This window comes from Silurus meridionalis, chromosome 17 (genome assembly GCF_014805685.1).
Source record: "Silurus meridionalis isolate SWU-2019-XX chromosome 17, ASM1480568v1, whole genome shotgun sequence".
Lineage (NCBI taxonomy): Eukaryota > Metazoa > Chordata > Actinopteri > Siluriformes > Siluridae > Silurus > Silurus meridionalis.
The window spans coordinates 18,502,066-18,523,665 of record NC_060900.1 but is presented as its reverse complement, the minus strand read 5'-3'; the positions used below and the strand labels follow the sequence as shown (position 1 = coordinate 18,523,665).

Genomic DNA, 21,600 nt, shown 5'->3' with positions numbered 1-21,600 from the left:
GATACACAGTGCTCCCTTGCTCTTCTCCGCAGTCTAATGAATGGAGCTGTTTAGCTCTTTTTAAGATGGAGATGGCTCGTAATCAAGCTGAACGGGCACTTTGACGGTGCTGCGCCACCACGTTGATGCGGTTAGTGCATCCTAAACAGCTACATCTGTTGGATGCTAATGACTCTAAGGCTGGGCACTAAAACCAAACAAACAAGGCCGTTCTTCAACAAGTCCATCTCCGCCCAACACAGCAGATCAGAATTTGACAGACTAAAGCTACTCAATTGGCCTCACTACTTCACTCTGCTATTCCTATAACAGAGAGACAGAAAAGAGAAAGAGAGATGTATACCTTCCTTGTGGGAGCACTTTAGAAGGAAGGGCTAGATAGTGCTGACACAAACTGGAGGTTAGCAATGACAGGCACAAATTGCTCGTAAATCTCTGAGATGGGTAAGTAATGGGTGTCTGACACCAGAGGACATCGCGAGACATGTATGCATGTGTATACACACACACACACACACACACACACACACACACACACACACACACACACACACACATACACAATAACATACAATAGAGGAATTAGGAAAAAAGAAAAAAAACAGCATAAACATGAAAGTTCAGAAGAAGAGTGGCTTCAAGGTGCAATATCCATCCGCTAATCCTGACAGGAACTAATACATTTGTTTCAGATGTAAAATTAATATTCTAATATTAAAAAGGTCAGAAATGAAGCATGGCAATGACGTCCCTTTTGTCATCTTTAACAAATTATCCAAAATGGCATTGTCAGATTGTTGGGGAGATGTTTTCCATGATGAATGTTCCTAGTAATCAGCCAATCAGAAAAGAATTCCTCGCTCCCCTTGATAAATGGGGTGGAAAAGCGACGCTTTGCCAAGAAGATAGCCCCATTTGTTTCTTCATTCCATTTATAAAAAAAGAGAAGAAAAAGAAGGAATAGAAAGTGTTGTCCTAACTATTATATTTACCTGCATGAATGACTTTAAGCTATTTTCTTCCTGGACCAGTGCTCTGATTCAGGTGTAAAATAGCAGTGGTTTTTTTTGCTCAAAAGCATGTGTGTGACTTTCAGCAAGATTGATTGAAAGTAAAAATCATATGTATGTGTCAGGTGTAAGTAAAATGTCCAAGGTTTTTTTTTTGTTACTTTTATGCAAAATGTATTCAATTCATATATGAGAAATCATTATTAAAAATAAGAGTTAATGGTACATATATTAAATAATTAAAAAAATGCCAATTAGCCAATGAGCAATACCACTGTGTTTGTGTAGCAGTGACAGAATGAACAGTGTAGCCAATGAGCAAATGTTTAAATCACGTGACACAATGTTGGCCCAAGGTTTATACAGAATCATGCACTTGATGTAAATAACCAAAGAAAAAGAAACTGCCATAATGACTCAAGGAGGTGTGTGGTTATGTGGATGTGAAAGAACTAATTAGTGGATTAAAACATCTCTCCATAAACAATAAGCAAGCTAGCCTTTTTCAGTCATCATTGTCAAGGACCACACCCTGTAAAACCCTCACTGCTGACATCTTCTACATTCACAGGTAAGTTAGATCAGCTTTTTTTTTATCTTTATGCTCAGTTTCTGAGCATAGAAACACCCTTTCAAGCTTTATTAATTACTCACCATCTCTAAAAAAAATCCCTCGTGGCATATTTCTGTATATAGTGAAGGGCAAGTAAGTTGTGGATGAGTCTGTACGAGAGAACACTTGTGTATATGTGTAAGTAAAAATAGGTTTTATATATATATATATATATATATATATATATATATATATATATATATATATATATATATATATATATATATATATATATATATATATATATATATATATATATATATATATATATATATATATGTGTGTGTGTGTATGTGTATGTGTATGCAAAACGTGAGGGACATGGAAGGCTTGTGCTGCTATGAAGGATGCCATCGATCAGCGTGTCAGTGCTGAGGGAAAAGGTTAAGGCCCGTTGCGCGGCCTCGTTCCGCTCACCGACAATCCTGCTCTTATCAGGATGTGAAAGAGCAGCAAAGGGCAGGACATTCCCAGGACAGCCGCTGACCTTCACTAATCACACACCTCACTCACTTTCTAGCCATAATTAACACCCAGCCAGAACAGATGGCTCTGTACTCAAACAAAGAACGCGCAAAACGTGCAGAGAGATGAAAATGAAGGGGAGCTGCCCCTGGCCGAGAGAGGTTTGAAATCGCCCCTAACAGACACAAACATTTACAAAAAAAGATGCTGAGTCAATGTTTCCACAATGTTAGCATTCTGAGTATGGAACAAATACAGAGTTGTAAATTAATTATGTTTTTTAAATACACACCATATTCAGGTTGACCCTTTTTTGTTTTTATCTTATGTCACAAAGAGCTTGTGCACTCTGATTCTAAATAATATAAAAGAAATACATTGCTTGTAAAAAATGTATTAATGTATATTTATTACACAAAGTTTTATGATGTCGAATGACACAAAATTTTACATCTGATGTTTTTGTCAATCTTCTGTGGTCAATATAAACTTCCTGCTTAGCCACGCCCCCTTTCATTCCTGATTAGTATCTGAATTGGAAAGGTATGTTTTTTCTAAGATGTGATTAATTTTCAATTTGCTTTAAAATATTTTTTTTCATTTGTATTTTTCTATGAGTCCACGTTTATATCACATATTCCTATAGATTTGATTTATCTCTTAATCTGACACGAATTAAGTTGTTTTTTCTGCCTTGGATAAACTTGTCATACAGTATGCTTAATTTATCCTGCCATTTTTAATTTTACACACATCAAATGGGCAAACTCAGAGTTTTACAGAATGTAAAAATAAATGTTCTTTATTTCATCAGAATAAAAAGCAAGTCGTTCCAGTTACAGATTTTGAGTCTCACTGATTTCCCAGCGCTGAGAAACTAAGAACCTCAATGTAGAGACAAAACCCATTACACTCATACAGACATTTATTCTATGAATTGTTTGTGTGTAAGCTGTCACTTACTGGATCTTGGTTCATTTGGATGATGAGTTGTTTGACAGCATGCAGAGTGGGATGAGCCCACTGGGACGGATCCTGCCAGTGGCGGTTCAGGTCAAAACCCATCAGGGAGCACCTGCACAAAAAAAGCAAGTAAAAGGTGAGTAAACAAACAGCTGAGCCACTGCAAATAGAGGCCTACACTGCCTGTGTGAAGTCATCCTCGCCAATTGCCCCTCTAAGCATTATTTTCTAACACAGCAGTATACCTCATCAAAGACAACTCGATACAATAGCTGCAGCTAACCAGAAGCAAGTACAAGTTCGTATGGGATTAATAGAAGGGGAAGCATTTCAATACAATAGTTGTACAACATAGTCATAACATTTAATAACAAAGACAAATAACACTGATATTAATTTGAGTACAATTCAATTCAACAATTGATTGTCACAAAGACACTTTACACAAATCTTGATATAGCGTTAGATCCACAATGAGCAAGTCAGAGGAAACAGTGGCAACAAAGAAATCTCTCTGAAATGACATGAGGAAAAAAATTCAATAGGACTCAGAAGGGAAAACATCCTCCTCTAGGTGATTCCAGATTGTGAAAAGAAAAAAAAAATCATTATAATATTCATCTAAGCAACCATGTGGTACATTTGTTAACATAAAAAAATAAACACATACCCAAGAAAGAACACATCTTGATAGACAAACACATTTAGGCACTCAGGAGATTTTTGCATCAATGTTCGGATGCTTGTGGAAGAACTAACTCTTTTAGGCTGAGGAAACTTGCTGAATGAAGGCTCTTGAATGAAGGTCTGTAGGATTTTCTATGGTATCACAATTATAGATTGCAGTCACTGACAAGTTACTCTGTATTATGCACCACTGTAATTTAACACAAACAGATACACTATATTGGCAAAAGTTTGCGAACACCTGGTCATATGTATGGTATGTGCTTTTTGAACATCGCATTCCACATTTAATACCACTTTTCTCTTATATTAGCCCCCACTCTTTTTTATGTTCCACTAGATTTTAAAGAGTGCTTGTGGAGATTTGTGTTCATTAGACAAAAGGGGGTTAGTAAAGTCAGGTTCTGATGTAGGGCAAAAAGGCATAGGGTGCAGTCAATGTTCCAATACATCCCAAAAAGTGTTCAGTATGGTTGAGATCAGATCGCTATAGCAGGCCACTCAAGATCTTCCTCTCCAAACAATGTAAAACATATTTTTATAGAGCTGGGGCATTGGAACAGGTTTGGGTTTCCAGGTTCAAGTGAATGCAAAATTCTGTCATCCAAAGACATCCTATACAATTGTGTGCCTTCAGCTTTGTGGTAACAGTTTGGAGAAAAAACACATATGGCAGGGAAGGTCAGGTATCCCAATACTTTTGTCCAAAGAATGTATATCATGAGTTAAAGAGTGGGAAAATGTTTACACTTTGATTAGAGTACAGATGCCTAGCCACCATTCAGGTCATCCCAATTGGTTCAAAAGCACAGAATTGCCAGTATGGACTTGCAGTAGCCAAACTGTCAGTTGATGAGTGATTTAATGAAGAATTGCACATTCTGACAAAGCACAGTCACATTGTAATATTATACAAAGTAAACCTGCAAGATTGGACCAGGTAAGAAAAGCCAAGATGATTGTTGATTTGTCCAAATAATAAAACAAGCTTGATGGTGATTATTTATTGAGCGAGCCACTCCCCATGACAATCTGTGTCTGTTTGTGATGTAATTCTTTATCAAGGATAATACATATGTACTGAGAATGAGACATTTAATACTGTGAAAAAACTGTGGAGTAAGATTTATTCTACGTACAGTACAGACCAAAAGTTTGGACACACCTTCTCATTCAAAGAGTTTTCTTTATTTTCATGACTATGAAAATTGTAGATTCACACTGAAGGCATCAAAACTATGAATTAACAAATGTGGAATTATATATGGAATTATATACATAACAAAAAAGTGTGAAACAACTGAAAATGTCATATTCTAGGTTCTTCAAAGTAGCCACCTTTTGCTTTGATTACTGCTTTGCACACTCTTGGCATTCTCTTGATGAGCTTCAAGAGGTAGTCACCTGAAATGGTCTTCCAACAGTCTTGAAGGAGTTCCCCGAGAGATGCTTGGCACTTGTTGGCCCTTTTGCCTTCACTCTGCGGTCCAGCTCACCCCTAAACCATCTCGATTGGGTTTAGGTCCGGTGACTGTGGAGGCCAGGTCAACTGGCGCAGCACCCCATCACTCTCCTTCTTAGTCAAATAGCCCTTGATGCCTTCAGTGTGACTCTACAATTTTCATAGTCATTTGACTTAGTCTTTGAATGAGAAGGTGTGTCCAAACTTTTGGTCTGTACTGTAAGTGTAGTAACAATTCAAGTATGGAAAAAATTGTAAGTAAGATTTACCTGTACAGAGGATTAGATAAATACATGTACTATACACCTTGGGTTCTCAAAGCCTAATGTTAGCCTTAGGCCTTAAAGCCAACAGAAAACGAGATTGACTGAAAACAAACCATCCTTTATACTCAAATTTCAGTCAGATAAATTTGCACCATGGCCCACAATTGTCTATCACATATTTTATTCAAATTTCTGAGCAAAATAATAATAAATTTAGCACAGTAATGCATATAAGAAATTCTAAAAATAATAATAATAAAGATTTTCAGTATAAAGGAAAGTAGAGTTGATTATCACCAGCATTATAGGGGTCAAGGATGGGTGATGTGTACGATGTAAGGTGTACAATGAGGAAATGAGGGAGAAAAGCACTAATCCTCGAGGTATACCTGGCAACAAAGATAAACTGCTGTTTCAAAAGAATAACATAAGTGCTAAACACAGGAGTAGTAAAAAAGATTTTGTTACCCGGCTACCAGGGCCTCTGCTGCCCAATAGATATGTACAGTACCATGATAATGGATGACTTCTCTACTCCTCCAGAAGTTGCAGAACATATGGAGGAATGGAGAGACAGATGTCCCAGTGGAGGCTTTAGTGGCTGGTATTGAGCTGAGGTAGAGGATCCATGACTTTGAGAGGCAGTCAGAGTCAATGCCCCAGCCTGCACAACATCACTAATCCCCTAGTCAGCAAGGATTGATCCTGCATCTGATCTCTCTCTCTCTCTCTCTCTCTCTCTCTCTCTCTCTCTCACTCTCTTACCAGATGCAACCATACTGCTGAGGCAGCAAAGGTGTGATGGTGTGTGAGAATGTATCCAAAAGAGAAAGGGAGTCACCTGTCACTCATCCTGCAACATTAATTCCCTCTTCAAATCATTCATTTATGCCATGTTTAAGACCCACTTGACCCCCCTGTCACCACCTCAGAGGGGTCAATTGCTGCCTCTCTCATTGTTTTTCTGTAGTGTAGTCTGGCTGACACCAGATGGCAGCCAGCGATGCCCTTTTGTCTAGGACTGTGGGAGTACACAGCAGGTTATTGCTATTCAGTGCAGCCACCTCTATTAAGTAAAAGGCAATTATGGAACGGAGAATAGAGAGAATGCTCAGAGTGACCGAGTGACTGCAGCCCAGGGTAGTGTTGGGTGTGTACTTCCGGAGCTCACAGAAATTTCCTGATACTGACTTCTGGTGCAAGTTAGGATATATCATCTTTAAATAACTGTCACTTTAAAGGATGCTGGCAGCATGCTAATGTAGCACTAGCTTTGGCGTGCTGTTGATGGACGATGATGGATTTGCTTCCCAGCGTCTCTTATTATGAAAAATGTCAGGGCTTGGCAAAGGTAAGCTGTTCTTAGATCATTGCAAATAGCACTTTTTGGAGCACAGCCTGATTCTACATGCATACACACACTCTCCAAAGTATGAGTCATAAAGAACTTAACATACAAATTTATTTCAATGCAAGCATAATAAGGAAAAGTGCCAGCTCTGCAAACATATATATCTCAGTTGTTCCCCTTTAGGCCCCATAAAAAACAACTAGCAGCAGTAGACTGCGCTCTCTGCGCAGTGCCAACCCTTTCCAGCTTTCCAGCTCTTCTAGGTGCATATTCATGCAAGTCCTTCAATTAATTTCTGACTACAATGCAGCCTATGCGGATTGCATGCACTGATTTGATCTTTGAAATGTCTAAAAAGTTAAGGAATCAATAGGGAAATTCTGGGTTACGTAGTATCACCATGTACATATATGCGTAATTGAACTTGTATTATGAACAGCATCATATCGTGGCTGCGGTTATCGTTTCTCACCTGTAGTTGCCTAGGTACACACCATCAGGGTTGAGCATGGGAACGATTTTAAAGACCACATGATCGCGCAGGACTTGTGCCACAGGGTGCTGGCTCACCAGGAAGTCAATCACACCTACACACATACACACTTTTCTGTAATCATAGTTAGTGAATAACTAAAAAAGTCACAGAAATAAAATAATTTAGTGAAAAACAAACTAAAATCTAAACATATTTTAGTATGGATATGTAAAAGCTCATGTCAAGGGGTGAAAAAGGACAGAAAGCCAATTATAAAAAGAACAGACAGGTTCAGTATTAAATCAGAAACGAAATCTGAGATATCCATCTTTAGTCAATACAAACAGAATAGAATGAACAAAGGCAAACTAAAAACACAGAAATATATGGAAAACATTAAATGAAAACAATAAAACTAAGAACCAGAGGTCATGCTTAAATACATTAGGTGAAACACAAGAAGAGGGAGAGTGAATCCAGTTTATGATCAGCCAAAGAGCTGAGAAAGATGAAGGGAGGTGCTGGGTGGTGGGGTTCAGTGGTGGCAGTCACTCGCGTTTTTATTTGCCCTGCGCTGAGTGGCAATAATTGACAAGTAAATAAGAGACACACAAAGAGAGAGGGATAGGTAGATAGAGAGAGAGAAACAGGGAGGGAAAGAGCAATGACCCCATGCCTCTCCTTTTCCCTATGCCCATTCTGTCCTGCTCATTAGCGCTAATGGAGGCATAACAAGCTCTTTAATTGAGTCAATGTGGCACGGAGGAGAGAGTCAGACAGAGAGAGAGAAAGAGAGAGGAAGCTGTAGAGGCCACACCAGTGCTCTGTCTAATTGCTCGGACTTCCTGGATTTATTCATGCACATCTATGTGGCAGGGTGTGGGTATGTGGATGTGCATATCTGCATAGGTGTGTGTGTGTGTGTGTTTATAAGTCACATTGAGAGGGCAAGGCAGGTGGTTTGAAAGTATTTTCGTGACCAGACTACTGTTATCATTGTCAGCCCTCTTCTAAATTACTATAGTGCTTAACTTCCTAATTACCCACACAGAAACCTCCTGAGCCAAAGATGTTCAGGGCTTTAAAACTTGTCTCTTTTGTATTTATGGGAACACTGTTTAACTCTGTGCAATTACACAACTGTAGAGAAAGAGTAGGTCAGAAAGTGTGCAATGTGAAAAACTGTAGCTGTTATTTTTGTCATTGATTTGTGATTTATGGTGTGATGTAATGATTAAGTGGAGCAGCTTGACAGATTTTCTGTATGTGTGTTTATATCTTGATGGGACCAAATGAACCCAAAATGACCTTGTTGTGAAATTTTGCTTGTTCTTGTGGAAAACTCTAAACTATAGTACCAGTCAAACGTTTGGACACACCTTTTCCTTCAGAGGATTTTCTTTATTTTTATTATTTTCAACATTTGACATTAATACTAAAGACATCAAAACTAAGAAAGAACATGTATGGAATTATGTTTTGAACAAAAAAATGTCAAACAACCCAGAATATTTTTTATATTTTAGATTGTCCAAAGTTGCTACATTTAGCTTTAATGACAGCTTGGCACACTTATGGCGTTCTTCGTCAGATTCATGAGATAGTCACCTAGAATGGTTTCAGTTCACAGGTGTGCTGTGTTAAGAGTTAATTTATGACATTCCCTGCCATCTTAATGTGCAATTAGTTGTCTTGTGCAGAGGATGGTGCAGAGGGTGCAGAGTTGTCTTGTGTAGAGGATGGGTGGGTACAGAGTCAATATCCCTATTAGTGCTACTACAACTACTGTACAAACCTGTATTATGGCAAGAAATTATGTAGTTGCAGAAACCATCAACTGCTATGATGAAACAGGCTTTAATGAAGACCATCCCAGGAAAGAAAGAGCAAGAGCTACCTCTGCTGCAGATGATATGTTTATTTACAGCGATTTACATCACCTCATTTCATTGAAGAAATATTTTTTAACATTCCTCATTAGAGGATTAAATTGTGGCAAAGAAAGCATTACTTCAGAAGAACGACACACAGAAAAGACTTACTTGGCTTTACTATTACTTACTTACTATTACTTACTATTAGATCAATGGTCTGATGAATCAAAATTTGAGATTTTAAGTTAGACGTAGAGGGGATAAATGGACAGTTCCTAAATTTGTGGTTCCCACTGTGAAGCATGGAAAATGAGATGTGATGGAGTGGGGGGCTTTGCTGGTGCGACTTGTTGGTGACAGTTTAAATTGAAATTATATTTAACCAGCATGGTTACCACAGTATTTTGCTGCAACATGTTATCCCATCTGGTTTGCACAATTTATTTTCCAACAGGACAGTGACCACAAACACATCTTTTGGTTATGTAAGAGATATTTGTCCATACAGAAAAGTGCAGGAGTGCTGCATCAGATGACCTGACCTCCACAATCACATGATCTAAATCCAACTAAAATTGTTTGAGAGTAAAGGAAAAGCAGCCACCATGTACCCAACACCTCTGGGAATTCTTTCAAGCTTGTTGGAAAACTACTGCAAGTGACTACTTAATTAATAGTTTGGATGTTTTTAGTATTAATGTGCAATGTTGAAAATAATAAAAATACAGAAAAAAAAGATAGTGTGTCCAAACTTTTGACTGATAATGAACTACTTAACTAAACAAAAGTAAATTAACTTTTACTTAAAAATAAATAAACAACCTAAAAGAACCAAAATGTTTTGATTACTATGGTTAAGTTTAGATTTAGGTCTAGATATAGGTGTAGCATTAATTATCTGCATTAATAATTATGTCAGTAGATGTGCCTCGTATGGTAACTGAGACATATATGTATATGTTTATATAATCATGTATATATATATATATATATATATATATATATATATATATATATATATATATATATATATATATATATGTGTGTGTGTGCATGTATTAGGCTGTTAAAATGAACGCGATAATAATGTGTTAACACAAATTTTAAGGCACTAACTTTACTAACGCACGATTAATGCAGCACACATTACTGTTTGACCATTTTTATTAAATGTATAAATAAGTAAATATAAAAGAGGCAAATTTAAAAACTTCAACAAAATAACATTTATTCATGATGTCCTTTCTTTACTCAGATATAAAAAAAAACTCCACTAAAACAAATATTTTTAATCCCCAAACATTAGTTTTACTGATGCACCAAGTACCAAATCAAGCACCAAAATCCACCGTGATGCACACATCTGGCAATTAAAACCGTCTGTGTAGAAACATAGCAAAAGTTCTATTTGGTGTCCAGATGATTATTAGTAGAAGAATATTTTGCCTTCATGCTCTATTTTGAGTAGAGTTTCACTAATAAAAAACAGACATTTAAATAAAGCATTCATATTTGTCCATGCCCATGTTGCTTACAGTATTAAAAAGTAACTAAAAGTATTAATTTAAGGTACATTTAGAACAAATAAAAATTGTGCGAATAAGTTGCAATTAATCATTAGTTAACTCATGACAATCAAAATATTAATCACGATTAAATATTTAAGAAAAAAAAAAAAAAAAAATATATATATATATATATATATATATATATATATATATATATATATATATATATATATATATACAGTACAGACCAAAAGTTTGGACACACCTTCTCATTCAAAGAGTTTTCTTTATTTTCATGAATATGAAAATTGTAGAGTCACACTGAAGGCATCAAAACTATGAATTAACACGTGGAATTATATACATAACAAAAAAGTGTGAAACAACTGAAAATATGTCATATTGTAGGTTCTTCAAAGTAGCCACCTTTTGCTTAGATTACTGTTTTGCACACTCTTGGCATTCTCTTGATGCCTACTTTGAAGAACCTACAATATGACATATTTTCAGTTCACTTTTTTGTTATGTATATAATTCCATATGTGTTAATTCATAGTTTTGATGCCTTTAGTGTGACTCTACAATTTTCATAGTCATGAAAATAAAGAAAACTCTTTGAATGAGCAGGTGTGTCCAAACTTTTGGTCTGTACTGTATATATAATATATATAAACTTTTGGTCTGTACTGTATATATTATTATAAACAATTAGATATTTGTTTCTTTCTTTTTTTTTTAAAGGTCATTCTGTCTCAGAATTTTCCTGAACCTCCTCAGCCCTTCCCCATCGAACCATCCCAGTGTTGACCCTCACAAGACCCAGACCCATGGATTAAAGCGCCCTGTCTGATACGAGAAAATAATAGTCAGCTACTTGTTTGTGTGTGTGTGTGTGTGTGTGTGTGTGTGTGTGTGTGTGTGTGTGTGTGTGTGTGTGCGTGTCTGTTTGTCTGTGAGTAGGCCAGAAGACAAGGGTCTTACCCTGGCAGATAAAAGAAGCAGGTGATTCTCCAGGGTGAACACGCGCTGTGAGGAAAACCACACGTTTCTCTCGCTCTGGGCTCAGGTTAGCTGCAACACACAAAGACACACAGACGCACAAAACGTTGAGTCTCAGCAGGTATGTGGTGGTAAGAAGCCATATGTCTACATCTTAAGGCAAAATCTAGCTTCACACTGCAGTCATGAAGCAGGAGAATCAGTATGCCTGAATAAAACTGATAAGAAATGTCATAACCAGTGGAGACAAAAACAAAAGCAGTGTAAACAGTTTATATCTTTTGGTTAATTTTTTTCCCATTAAATTCACATTGTAAAGTAACAGTGTTAGATAACTCCATGTTAATTATTTGTCATTGCTTGTTAACTGTTAGTTATCATGGCATATTATACTTCAAAGGTTGAGCTACAGAACATTCCTTAATTACAAAGGTAGGATAAATGCCTAACATGACTGAATGATAACAACAAGATAGATAATAGACAATGTACATTTTGTAGCTAGATAATTGAAATAAATGCATGTGATTGTATTATCCTTATCAGTGTTTCTGCCACAGAAGCTAGCAAGGCCAGGTTTAGAAGAAACCTGATGTCTCTGAACTACTGACTAATTTGCTGTCTTTATTTTTGTCCTTATTTGTTAAGATAAAACAATTCACTCCATTTTAAATATTGCAATAGCATGACTATAAAATGATTCAACAGAAAGAGATTGAAATAGACAAGAAGAAAGAGACTGCACAGTGATCGGGTGTCCCTGTCAGGCCAAGGACAAGACGCTTCTGTGATGGCTCAAATTAAATTACTAGTGGCCCTCGCCCTCTTGAAGCAATAATGGGCCAGATATCCAACCCCCAAACCCCCCCGAATATGCCGCTCATGATTTTTTGTATCCCTATCCTCACCTTGCCTGTTTTATAAATGAATTTTAATGCATAAAATGAACCAGGTAGTTCTGCAAAAGGGACTTGGTGTATACCCGGCATGGAATGCTATTCAGCCTAATAAAGCAGTAGGGAGCAGATGCTCAACAAAAAGGTCTTTTTAAAATGCTGATATGCTTCCACCCATGGTGAGGTGAGCTCATTTTTCTACCTGGTGCTTCACGATTTCATTGTTATAAACCCAGGAATTCATGCACCAGTCACAATCATCTGCTTATCAGCCATAGGACGGGCTGGGAAAAGCACAAAACCTAAAAAAAAAAAATCCCCCGCTTTCAATGCAAAAGGGAGAATGCTATAATGACCAATGGCAAATAACACAATAGTTATGCTCACACTCACATTCCCGCACGCCTGCACAAACACAAGGTGCTGCGGAGGAAAGCTTTATCATATCGGCAGACATGCTAAACTACATCCCCAGCTCTTTGTCTCCTATTCAGTATGGATGATTACATTTGAGGCAGGAATAATATTCAAGTCTGCGGAGCATGCTGCACAACTCTAGAAAGGAGGCACGGTGTGTGTAGGTGTGTACGTGTAGATGTGTCTTGGGCCAGCGTGCAGAGTGTAAAAGAAAGTTCCACCCATTTCCACACACATTTCCATACATTCACTGACTCTGACAATCACTTCAAAACACACAGGTGTACCCTTATATACACACTCACAGGTGATTGTGACCGATGCCTTGGCAGCGTTAGCGGTCAACCTGCGTATGAATAAAGCTGAAATACCAATATACATTATTCAACAGACTTCCTGAATAATGTACACATATATCAGGAACTGTAAAAACAAGCGTGGCCTAAACCATTATGCCAGCAGTGTTCTGAGGAACAGGGCTGGGGGTCCTCTGAGGCTGAGGATCTGATCTAAGATGAGCTATGGGATCATAATTGTCATTGCTGTCACTATGACACTATGTCACACTGCTGTGCCACTGAGATTCAGTGAGCCAAACGAAACTTAATCACTGATTAAGTGTTATTTAAAGCTCACACACAGGCACTTCTTTGCATATAGGCACACATATTACACTGAGACACCCTCACTGGACTGTTTTCAATTGAATAGTTCGTCAATAATATATCATGTCCGCTGCATTGTTTGGCCGCTACTTCCTCTTCTCCATGTCCTAAATGACTTCAGTGATTATGCAGCTCATTGCTATGTACACAAGCTTAATATCCTATTGATCCCAGCCAAGTGTGTGCTCAGCAGTAGCGAACCCTATTTAGCAACACAAACACCGCAGCTCTGATTTCTCTGCACCCAGAAAAAAAAAACACAGGAGTGTGTCATTGACAACGGAGCCGTAAATATAAACCATTATTCCATTTTTAAAGGAAAATGAAAGCAGAGCCCTCTTCTGCCTCTCTCTCTGCCCTTCACTGAGATGAATGGCTTTGCCATTCAGGAGTCTCGGCGGAGAGGCCCAGCCCATTTGCCATGAACGCGTTTTTTTCTTTTGCCCAGGCCCTGCCGCTCACTTGCCTGTGAAATTCCATCAGTTCTAAATTACACCTTGGCCCTGGCCCACTGGGACATGCCAGCAGCGGATGTAAAACAATGAAATGATAGCTGTGAAGGTGCTGGAGGCAAGCACTACATACTTAAACTCAAACAAAGCAGTGATGGAGTCAGCCTTGCATTGTGTGTGTGTGTGTGTGTTGTAAAATGAACAGTTTTCATAATTTTGCCCTGAGCTCCCTCAAAACATTACTACTAGATTCCCACTAGATCTGCCGAATGTTAATTCACTAGAGTCTGTGTAAGTACAGTGATCTGCAATTTATCTTTCTAATGCTGCTAGGATTTGTGCACCATCACATCAGTCTCATTGTTCTTCTCCAACTTTAGGCGGTGATCAAAACCTACCCATACTGGCTTCACACACTTCACCTGACTGAACTGGCAGAACGTGGCCTGCAGGTGGAGCTGGATATCAGCAGGGGGCCCTAGCACCACACACATCTCACCGTTTACCTCCTTCTGCCTGGTCAAGGGGAAGAAAGAGCTCTTATAAAACAAGACAAATGTGCTTGGGCCGCCAGCTGAGCTTTTTTTTTTCTTTCTTTTTTCTGCTGCTTCAGTGGTTTTGTTACACTCTGTTTTGCTTTAACATCCGACAGACAACGTGATGCCTTAATATATGGATTCTAACCCATCCAATCCCCCCTCTCCCATTCTTTCTTTCTCCCTCTGTTCCTCTTGCAAGGATCTCAAGGACCTCAACTGAAGAAAAAATTGAGCTAAAGCTGAAAATGGTGTGGTTTGAGTTATGAAGTGTTACCCAGATGCTGTGCTATATTGTACTCTGTGGAAGACACATACTCCCAATTAGGTCATTAAACAGTGGTCATGAGCCGACTCCTCTAGAGGGACTCTTAACTGCCTTTGCTCCATATATCGCCCTCTTTATTGGTACTAAATGAGTGAAGGGCCTAGGAATCCTTGCTAGTAGATTACTCTGCAGAGAGGCCAATGCAGCACCAAATCATAGGAGACGTCAACAACGCAGTTACTCCAGCTCAGATAAGGAGCTCCCTGTTTCCATTAGGAGAAAAATTGAAGACCGACAGGGAGACATGAAGGGAAAGAGATGGAGAGAGAGAGAGGGTGGGAGAAAGGAAGATTTATGTCCACACCCTTGGTGAAGACAGCCAACTCAGCACATTTCTCAACCGAGAGTGCCACAGTCTCCACAATACCTCCTGCCGCCAAGAAATAAAAAATTCAAGACGTTATATTATGATCGGCTCTGATAAATATGTAAATGGCATCAAAAAAGGAAAAGTCTTTGACAAACAGTGTAAATCTAATGGATTCTGAAGGTTACCTGGATTGCACAGCTTTCCTTTAGTGGCCATCTTGCTACTTTTAATTCAAACCGATAAGACATGACATGATGTAATGCAGTCACTGAGATATAAGATAAAGAACTTGAACACACCAAATTCAGCAAAAAAAAAAAAAAGTTGCCTTTCTTCCATCAAGCCCAGCTTTTTAAAAAAGTTGATTGGGTCAGCTAAACTGGCACCTCTTTTTAATGAGGCAGACTGTGATGATTAATGATTACGGTCAAGTGAAAGTTATGAAATTCAATCATCTCTGCCTTTGTCACCTCAAACATTGATTTGAAACTGAATGCCTATAGCACTGTGTGAAATGTATAGTAAGTAGGGTTCGGTGCATAAATGTGAATGCTGATTCATATGCAGGTGAGAACAGATGTTGTAGAAGATAACACCTTACATAATTACAAACATTATAATGCTCCATGGCATAATCCTGCTATGATAACCGGCATGACCATACAATAAATTTGACTATGAATTATTCTAATAATAATAATAATAATAATACAGTGATTATTCTATTCTTTGTGTGTCTGCAGGGGGTATACCCTATCTACAAACAAAGCAGGTCATCATCATCTCTAGGTGTAAATGAGCATGTGAATGCCAGTGTGCTTGACACTTTGTAATGAACCGATTGCTGCTTCACGCTCAATGCTAGTAGAGCAGGCTAAGTATCCACTGTGACACTAACCAGTAAAACTGTCATTGTAGAAGAATGTATGAATAAATATTCTTTCATGTATCAGCTATCATCATAACTGATTTTGTCAATTTTTACAAATGTTACTCATGTCAAGGCAACTGATTAAGGAAGAAGCCAGTGATGGGTGGTCAGGGCCAGCAAAGCCTTCTCTTCTGGCCTAAGCTCTATCAGAATTACTGACCTACAATTACAACCTAAATTCTAATATTTGTTCCATGAAATTGTGTTGATTTATTCCCAACAGTTTATTCTCTTCATTTTGCAGTGTTTGTCTTGGCTGCGCTGCTTCCAGTGCCTGTATAAGGATGTTAGATTTTTTGTCCAGATTTCAGCCTCTATGTGCTGCCATGTCAATCTAAACTGCCCAGAGCCTTCGAAGTCTGTACTGCTGGCCTTTTTTTTACTATAGTCTCCTTAAGAAATAAGTCTGTTTCTTTAACCAATCAGATTTCATATTCGCCTCACAGGGCAGCTAGCTGGCCCAGAATAGCGTCAGCATTTTTTCATCCTCTGATTGGTTGGTCAGAGGGAAACTGTTACAGACAAGTTCGACTGGCAAAACACATCTGTAGCTTGCTGCACACAGTAATACATCTAAGTTAGACTTTTTTATGCCAACAGAGAAAGAGAAATTGATTTGGTCTTGAACATACTTAAAATACATTTTGAAGAAAAGCTAGACACGGTGAGGAGGTCGGCCAACCCTGTAGCTAGTTAGTTTGTTCACCACTTCCAGACCAGTGAATACAAGCAGTACCACTGTCTTATAGCCTCTGAGGAGCGGTGCACATTATGAGTCTGTATCTCTGGTGAGTAAATTGTATTTTATTTAAATTAAATGTTTTTGTCATGTTAATAAACAAATATTGATTCTGAACTGCTCCAGATGATGTACGTGACACAGTTGTGGTTGTAGTGTAGAGGTTTGGAGTTGTGTTAACTGGGTTTCTTGCTTTAGTAAAATGGTTTTCACTCTCCATATGCGAAATGCCTCTCTCTCTCTCTCTCTCTCTCTCTCTCTCTCTCTCTCTCTAACACCTCACATTGTTATATTGCGTTTTTGTATTGTTTTGATGGTTTCTATAATTGCGACGTGATAGTGGAGGTATTAAGAGGTGGATAAAGCCGGGTAAGTTCTCACTGAAGGCCCAGGTACCAAATGCACGGCCCGCCACTGGAAGAAGCACGTTATTACAGGGCCAGAAGTAACACTAGCCATTATATAACAATTAAATAGAAATGATTTTTATGTTACACATTTTTTTTTCAATGTCATTGTCTGTTACAAAACTAAGTATTAGAGCTCTGTCTGAAGGTGTATATTTTGGTGGATAGAGATAAGACGCATCAAATGCTATGCACTTCATCTCGTTCAGCTCTACACAAAGGATTTCCGAGATTGCCTCAGCTGGAGATCAGGCAGAGGAATAGACTGATAGACAATAGTGTCAGCATATAAATTCAAATCAGCATCAGCGACCTTATTGTCAACATCATTAATTTATAAAGAGAATACCAGAGCCCTAAAATTTAACCCTGTGGAACTCAAGCTTTAACGTTCAGCTTAAAGCTTTAATGAGCAGCACAGGGTTTTTACAATCTAGACCATTTATAATATCATTAAATACTTTACTGGCAGCAGTTACAGTGCTGTGATGTTTTCCCCCTTAAAAAAAAAAGACTGGAAAGTGGTCAGGATATTATTGTTCATTAAAAAAAAAAGGTTTTAATTTGTCACGAACCATGGATTCAAGTAATTTAGGCAGCTTGGAAATAAAGTAATAATAAATTATCTGGATCTTAATTTAATAAAAATGGCGGAAACAAAGCAGTTTTTTGCTATTCTGGTATCATACACATATTCTCAGATTAAGTGTTACCTATGATACCATCTGTACACACTGATGTAAGGCTTATGTAGGATATTAGTAGAACACCCATAAGAAAAAGCTACCATGTAGTATTTCCCTGTGTCTAACTGAAACAAAAAAGGAAGCGAAATAAAGCTTGATGTACAACACATCATCTCATTTGGCTAAAAGATTACTTTATCCTCCAGTAACGTAGCTCCAGTTCACTGTAGCAGTTCATACCTGGTGGCACAGAGCAGCTGTAGTTGTCACTCGTGTTCAATATAAACCAGACTTACACACCACACTGCCTATTGAGCATGAAAGGCAGTCAACTTCTATTATTCTCTGTCAGTTTCTCAAGGGCATCGAATGAGCTCTAAAAGCAACAGGGCTTATGGTTCTTACGGACCCTTTCTGCCCATGAAAAGGTCGAGCCAAGACGAGGGCATGGAGTGCTGCCTTTGCACTCTGTTCTAGGGCAAGAGTGCCAGCACAACTCTATATGTCAAGGAGCACCTTCAACTGAGTGCAGAGCTCCATTAACCCTACCACTACTCCACAATCTGCTGCCTCTCTCTATTCAAATAGCATCGATCAAATAAAACTGACCCTCCTAAACCTTTGTATGGGTTTTCATTCTTATCCATCAGGTGATTCTCCTTTTAGCTGACCCTTAGATCAAAGGATATGAGACCGATTCAGACGTCACAAGGACAGAAGTGTGTGAGCAAGGTGAAAAAGAAAAGGAAAAACTGAAAAACATCCGTCTAGGTCAAGCATGTTGAATAAAAAAGAACACCCTTCTTGCTCCTGATGAGAGGTGGCTGGAGTGGGCAATCACCATCGAAGATGTTAGGGTGGTGGGCTGTTTGATGTGTGAGGTGACCAGCATAGAGGATTACAATGGCACATTGTGACAATCAGAAGAGCGAGAATGAATGTAAGACAGAGAAAGAGAGGCAGACATTTGAAGACCCTCAAGACCACAGGATGTAAATATATCCCTGAACGCTCTTAAGCCTGGCAGACAGCTCAGGGATAAAAGCGCTGAGCACAGGGTGATTAGAGATCGATTTGCCGCAATCAAAACCTTTCTCTCTTTTTGTCTCCCCATTCAACTGTCACTTCCCGCGCTGCTCACGACCTCAATTGTCACTGTCGTCCTTGAAGTGAAGAAATCTCTATTTCGGCAATGGGATGAGTTGGGGTGGGGTTTGAGTGACCTCCTAATGACTTTTGTTAATATAAGAGGCCAATTTGAAATGAAGCCTTGTTGCTGTATTGGAAGAAGATATCACTGACTGCTCTTTATTGCCATTTGTGGGGATTTATTTGGACAGTGAGTGACAGTTTTGGCAGCTGATTTTGACAAAACATCATCCCCCTGCAATCAACTGACGACTTCAATATTATCTTCCTATTTCTTTTTTCCCATTTCTGTCTCCTTTTAACATTTCTGTCAGACGTACAGAGAAAAAAAACAGAACAAAGAGCTGCCTCTTGAAACTAAGTGAAAGAACAAGAAAGCAAGAGCAGCAGGGAGAGGGGAGAGATAGCGATAGAAAGAGAGATAGAGAAAGAGAGGATGATGTGTTATTCTTAGAGATTTTTTGTCTTGTTCAAACACAGGAGAAATGGCTGCTTTGCTTTTGATTTCGGAGCATTGGTCATAGCTCTTTGCTCAAACTCTGACTTCTGGCTCCTACATCTCAATGAACAGAACCGAACAGAGAAAAGACAGGAGACGAGGCCCATATGGACGCTACAAGATACCGAATCATGTGCTGTTTTTGAAGAACAAGGATTGAACTTTACGGCTTGCTTGCTTGAAAGGACATCCCACAAATAAGAGGAAATGAAGAGGAAGAAATGATTTCTGTGAGACACCCCCCTACTGAGCCTCTATATCCATGAATGTCAGGGCAAAGCAGGGTTTGGGGCTTTCTTTGGAGGGGGAAAAGATGCTAAAGAGACAATGTTGAACTGAACATTCACAAACCCATATATCAAAGCCATTGGCAGCAAGACTGAGAAAAAAAAGTGATATGTACATATTATCCTTATACATTTGCTGCTTTAATATCTTCAGCCTCAAATCCTTTTTTTTTCCCTGTGTTTAAATCTTCAGTCAGAATAAAGCAGGCAGCAATTTTATAGATCTTGTCTGAGTCCCATGAAGCTCGGACTATAAACGCAATTGAGAAAAAGACAGCCTTTTTAATATCAGTTATTAGTTTCTCTCCCTCCCCACAGAGTTATAAATAATTTCTGAAAGCAACAAAAGTCCATATGGGGAACCTCTCACAGCACCCAACATTATTACGCTGTTACAGCTCCCAGGTTTAATTTCTTTCATCCCTTTTCCCCCTCTCTCACTCACTCGCTCACTCCTCTTTTCTTAGCAGACGCAGAAAGATCTCTGACACTCAATTTACAGCCTCACTCTTTCTGTCAATCTCGATCATTCTCCCTAAAAATATATTCACATGCAAGTTGAGTTTTTAGCCCCAGGCCGCAATTGGCAAGATGGCAAAATATTTTCTTGAAGGTTCACTCTCCACCTCCTTTTCAGTTCTCTCTCACTTTCTTTCTTTCTCTCTCTCTCATACACACACTCACACCCACACTCACACACACACTCTTGTCAGTGGTATATTGATTAAGCATTGAGGAGAGCGAACATTTTGATGCCCTCTCTCCCCACTTTAATCAGAGAAGATGCTTGCAAAACTCAACTTGGCCACTTCTCCGACATCAGCGGATTGAATAAGGATAAGCAAAGTTGCTCATCAGTAATCGTATCACACAGACTGGTCCCAACATTTCAGTAGGTAAATTGGTAAGCATTTGTAGTTATACTTTTTAACATGGTTAGATACTAATAAATACAAATTGTTCCACTTTAAACTCTATGAATGTCGTTAAGTGTTTGTGGGAGGGAAGTGTATTCTCAACCAAGCCCTTTTTCCTCTTTTTCTCTTGACATAGCTTTTGTTATTCCTCTTTGAATGTAAGAGCAGCCGAGAGACTCTGAGACTGTAAAGTCAGCAGTTTAGTAACAGCTCATCACACCGTTAATAACACACAGAGGAGCTTGGGCTATTTAAAAACACTGCCAAATCTCCGCTGTTATTACCTGACACAACAACATGCTGGTAAAATGTTGCAACAAAGAAATTTCAATACAACAACACTTCCAATCTCCATTGGAATAAATTTAGAATATTGAAAGAGTCTCAACTTGTAGTTTTCTTCTGATGTAGATAAAAAGTCAGACATTCTATAGACACCAACTGGACAGACTGTGAAAGAACAAACACCATATAAGTCCTATAACTAATTAACTGCCTTCACATTTTTTCTGAGCAAAGTTGTCCTTTCTACCATTGCATGCATGCTGGGTGAGATTAACACTCTTTTAGTGTTATCAGTCACAAGTCAGATCCTGTTTTAGTTTAAAAATAAAAAAAACCTCATAACAGTGTTGCCACCTCACAGCTCCCAGGTCTCTAGTTCATGTCTGAGCTTAGGCTACAATCTGTGCATATGCTCGCCATGAG

The 21,600-nt window shown here is 38.5% G+C and overlaps 1 protein-coding gene across 1 annotated transcript in view; it reads right to left on the bottom strand.

The window, feature by feature from the left end:
* The window catches only part of agbl4 (AGBL carboxypeptidase 4), a 312,090-nt gene that overhangs the window by 20,758 nt on the left and 269,732 nt on the right, over positions 1 to 21,600 (bottom strand). The window contains exons 7-9 of the mRNA XM_046871130.1: positions 11,656 to 11,745; positions 7,290 to 7,404; positions 3,052 to 3,163 (exon numbers count right to left, since the gene is read on the bottom strand). Of these exons, the coding sequence (XP_046727086.1) occupies positions 3,052 to 3,163; positions 7,290 to 7,404; positions 11,656 to 11,745 (317 nt within the window). The remainder of the gene's footprint in view (positions 1 to 3,051; positions 3,164 to 7,289; positions 7,405 to 11,655; positions 11,746 to 21,600) is intronic.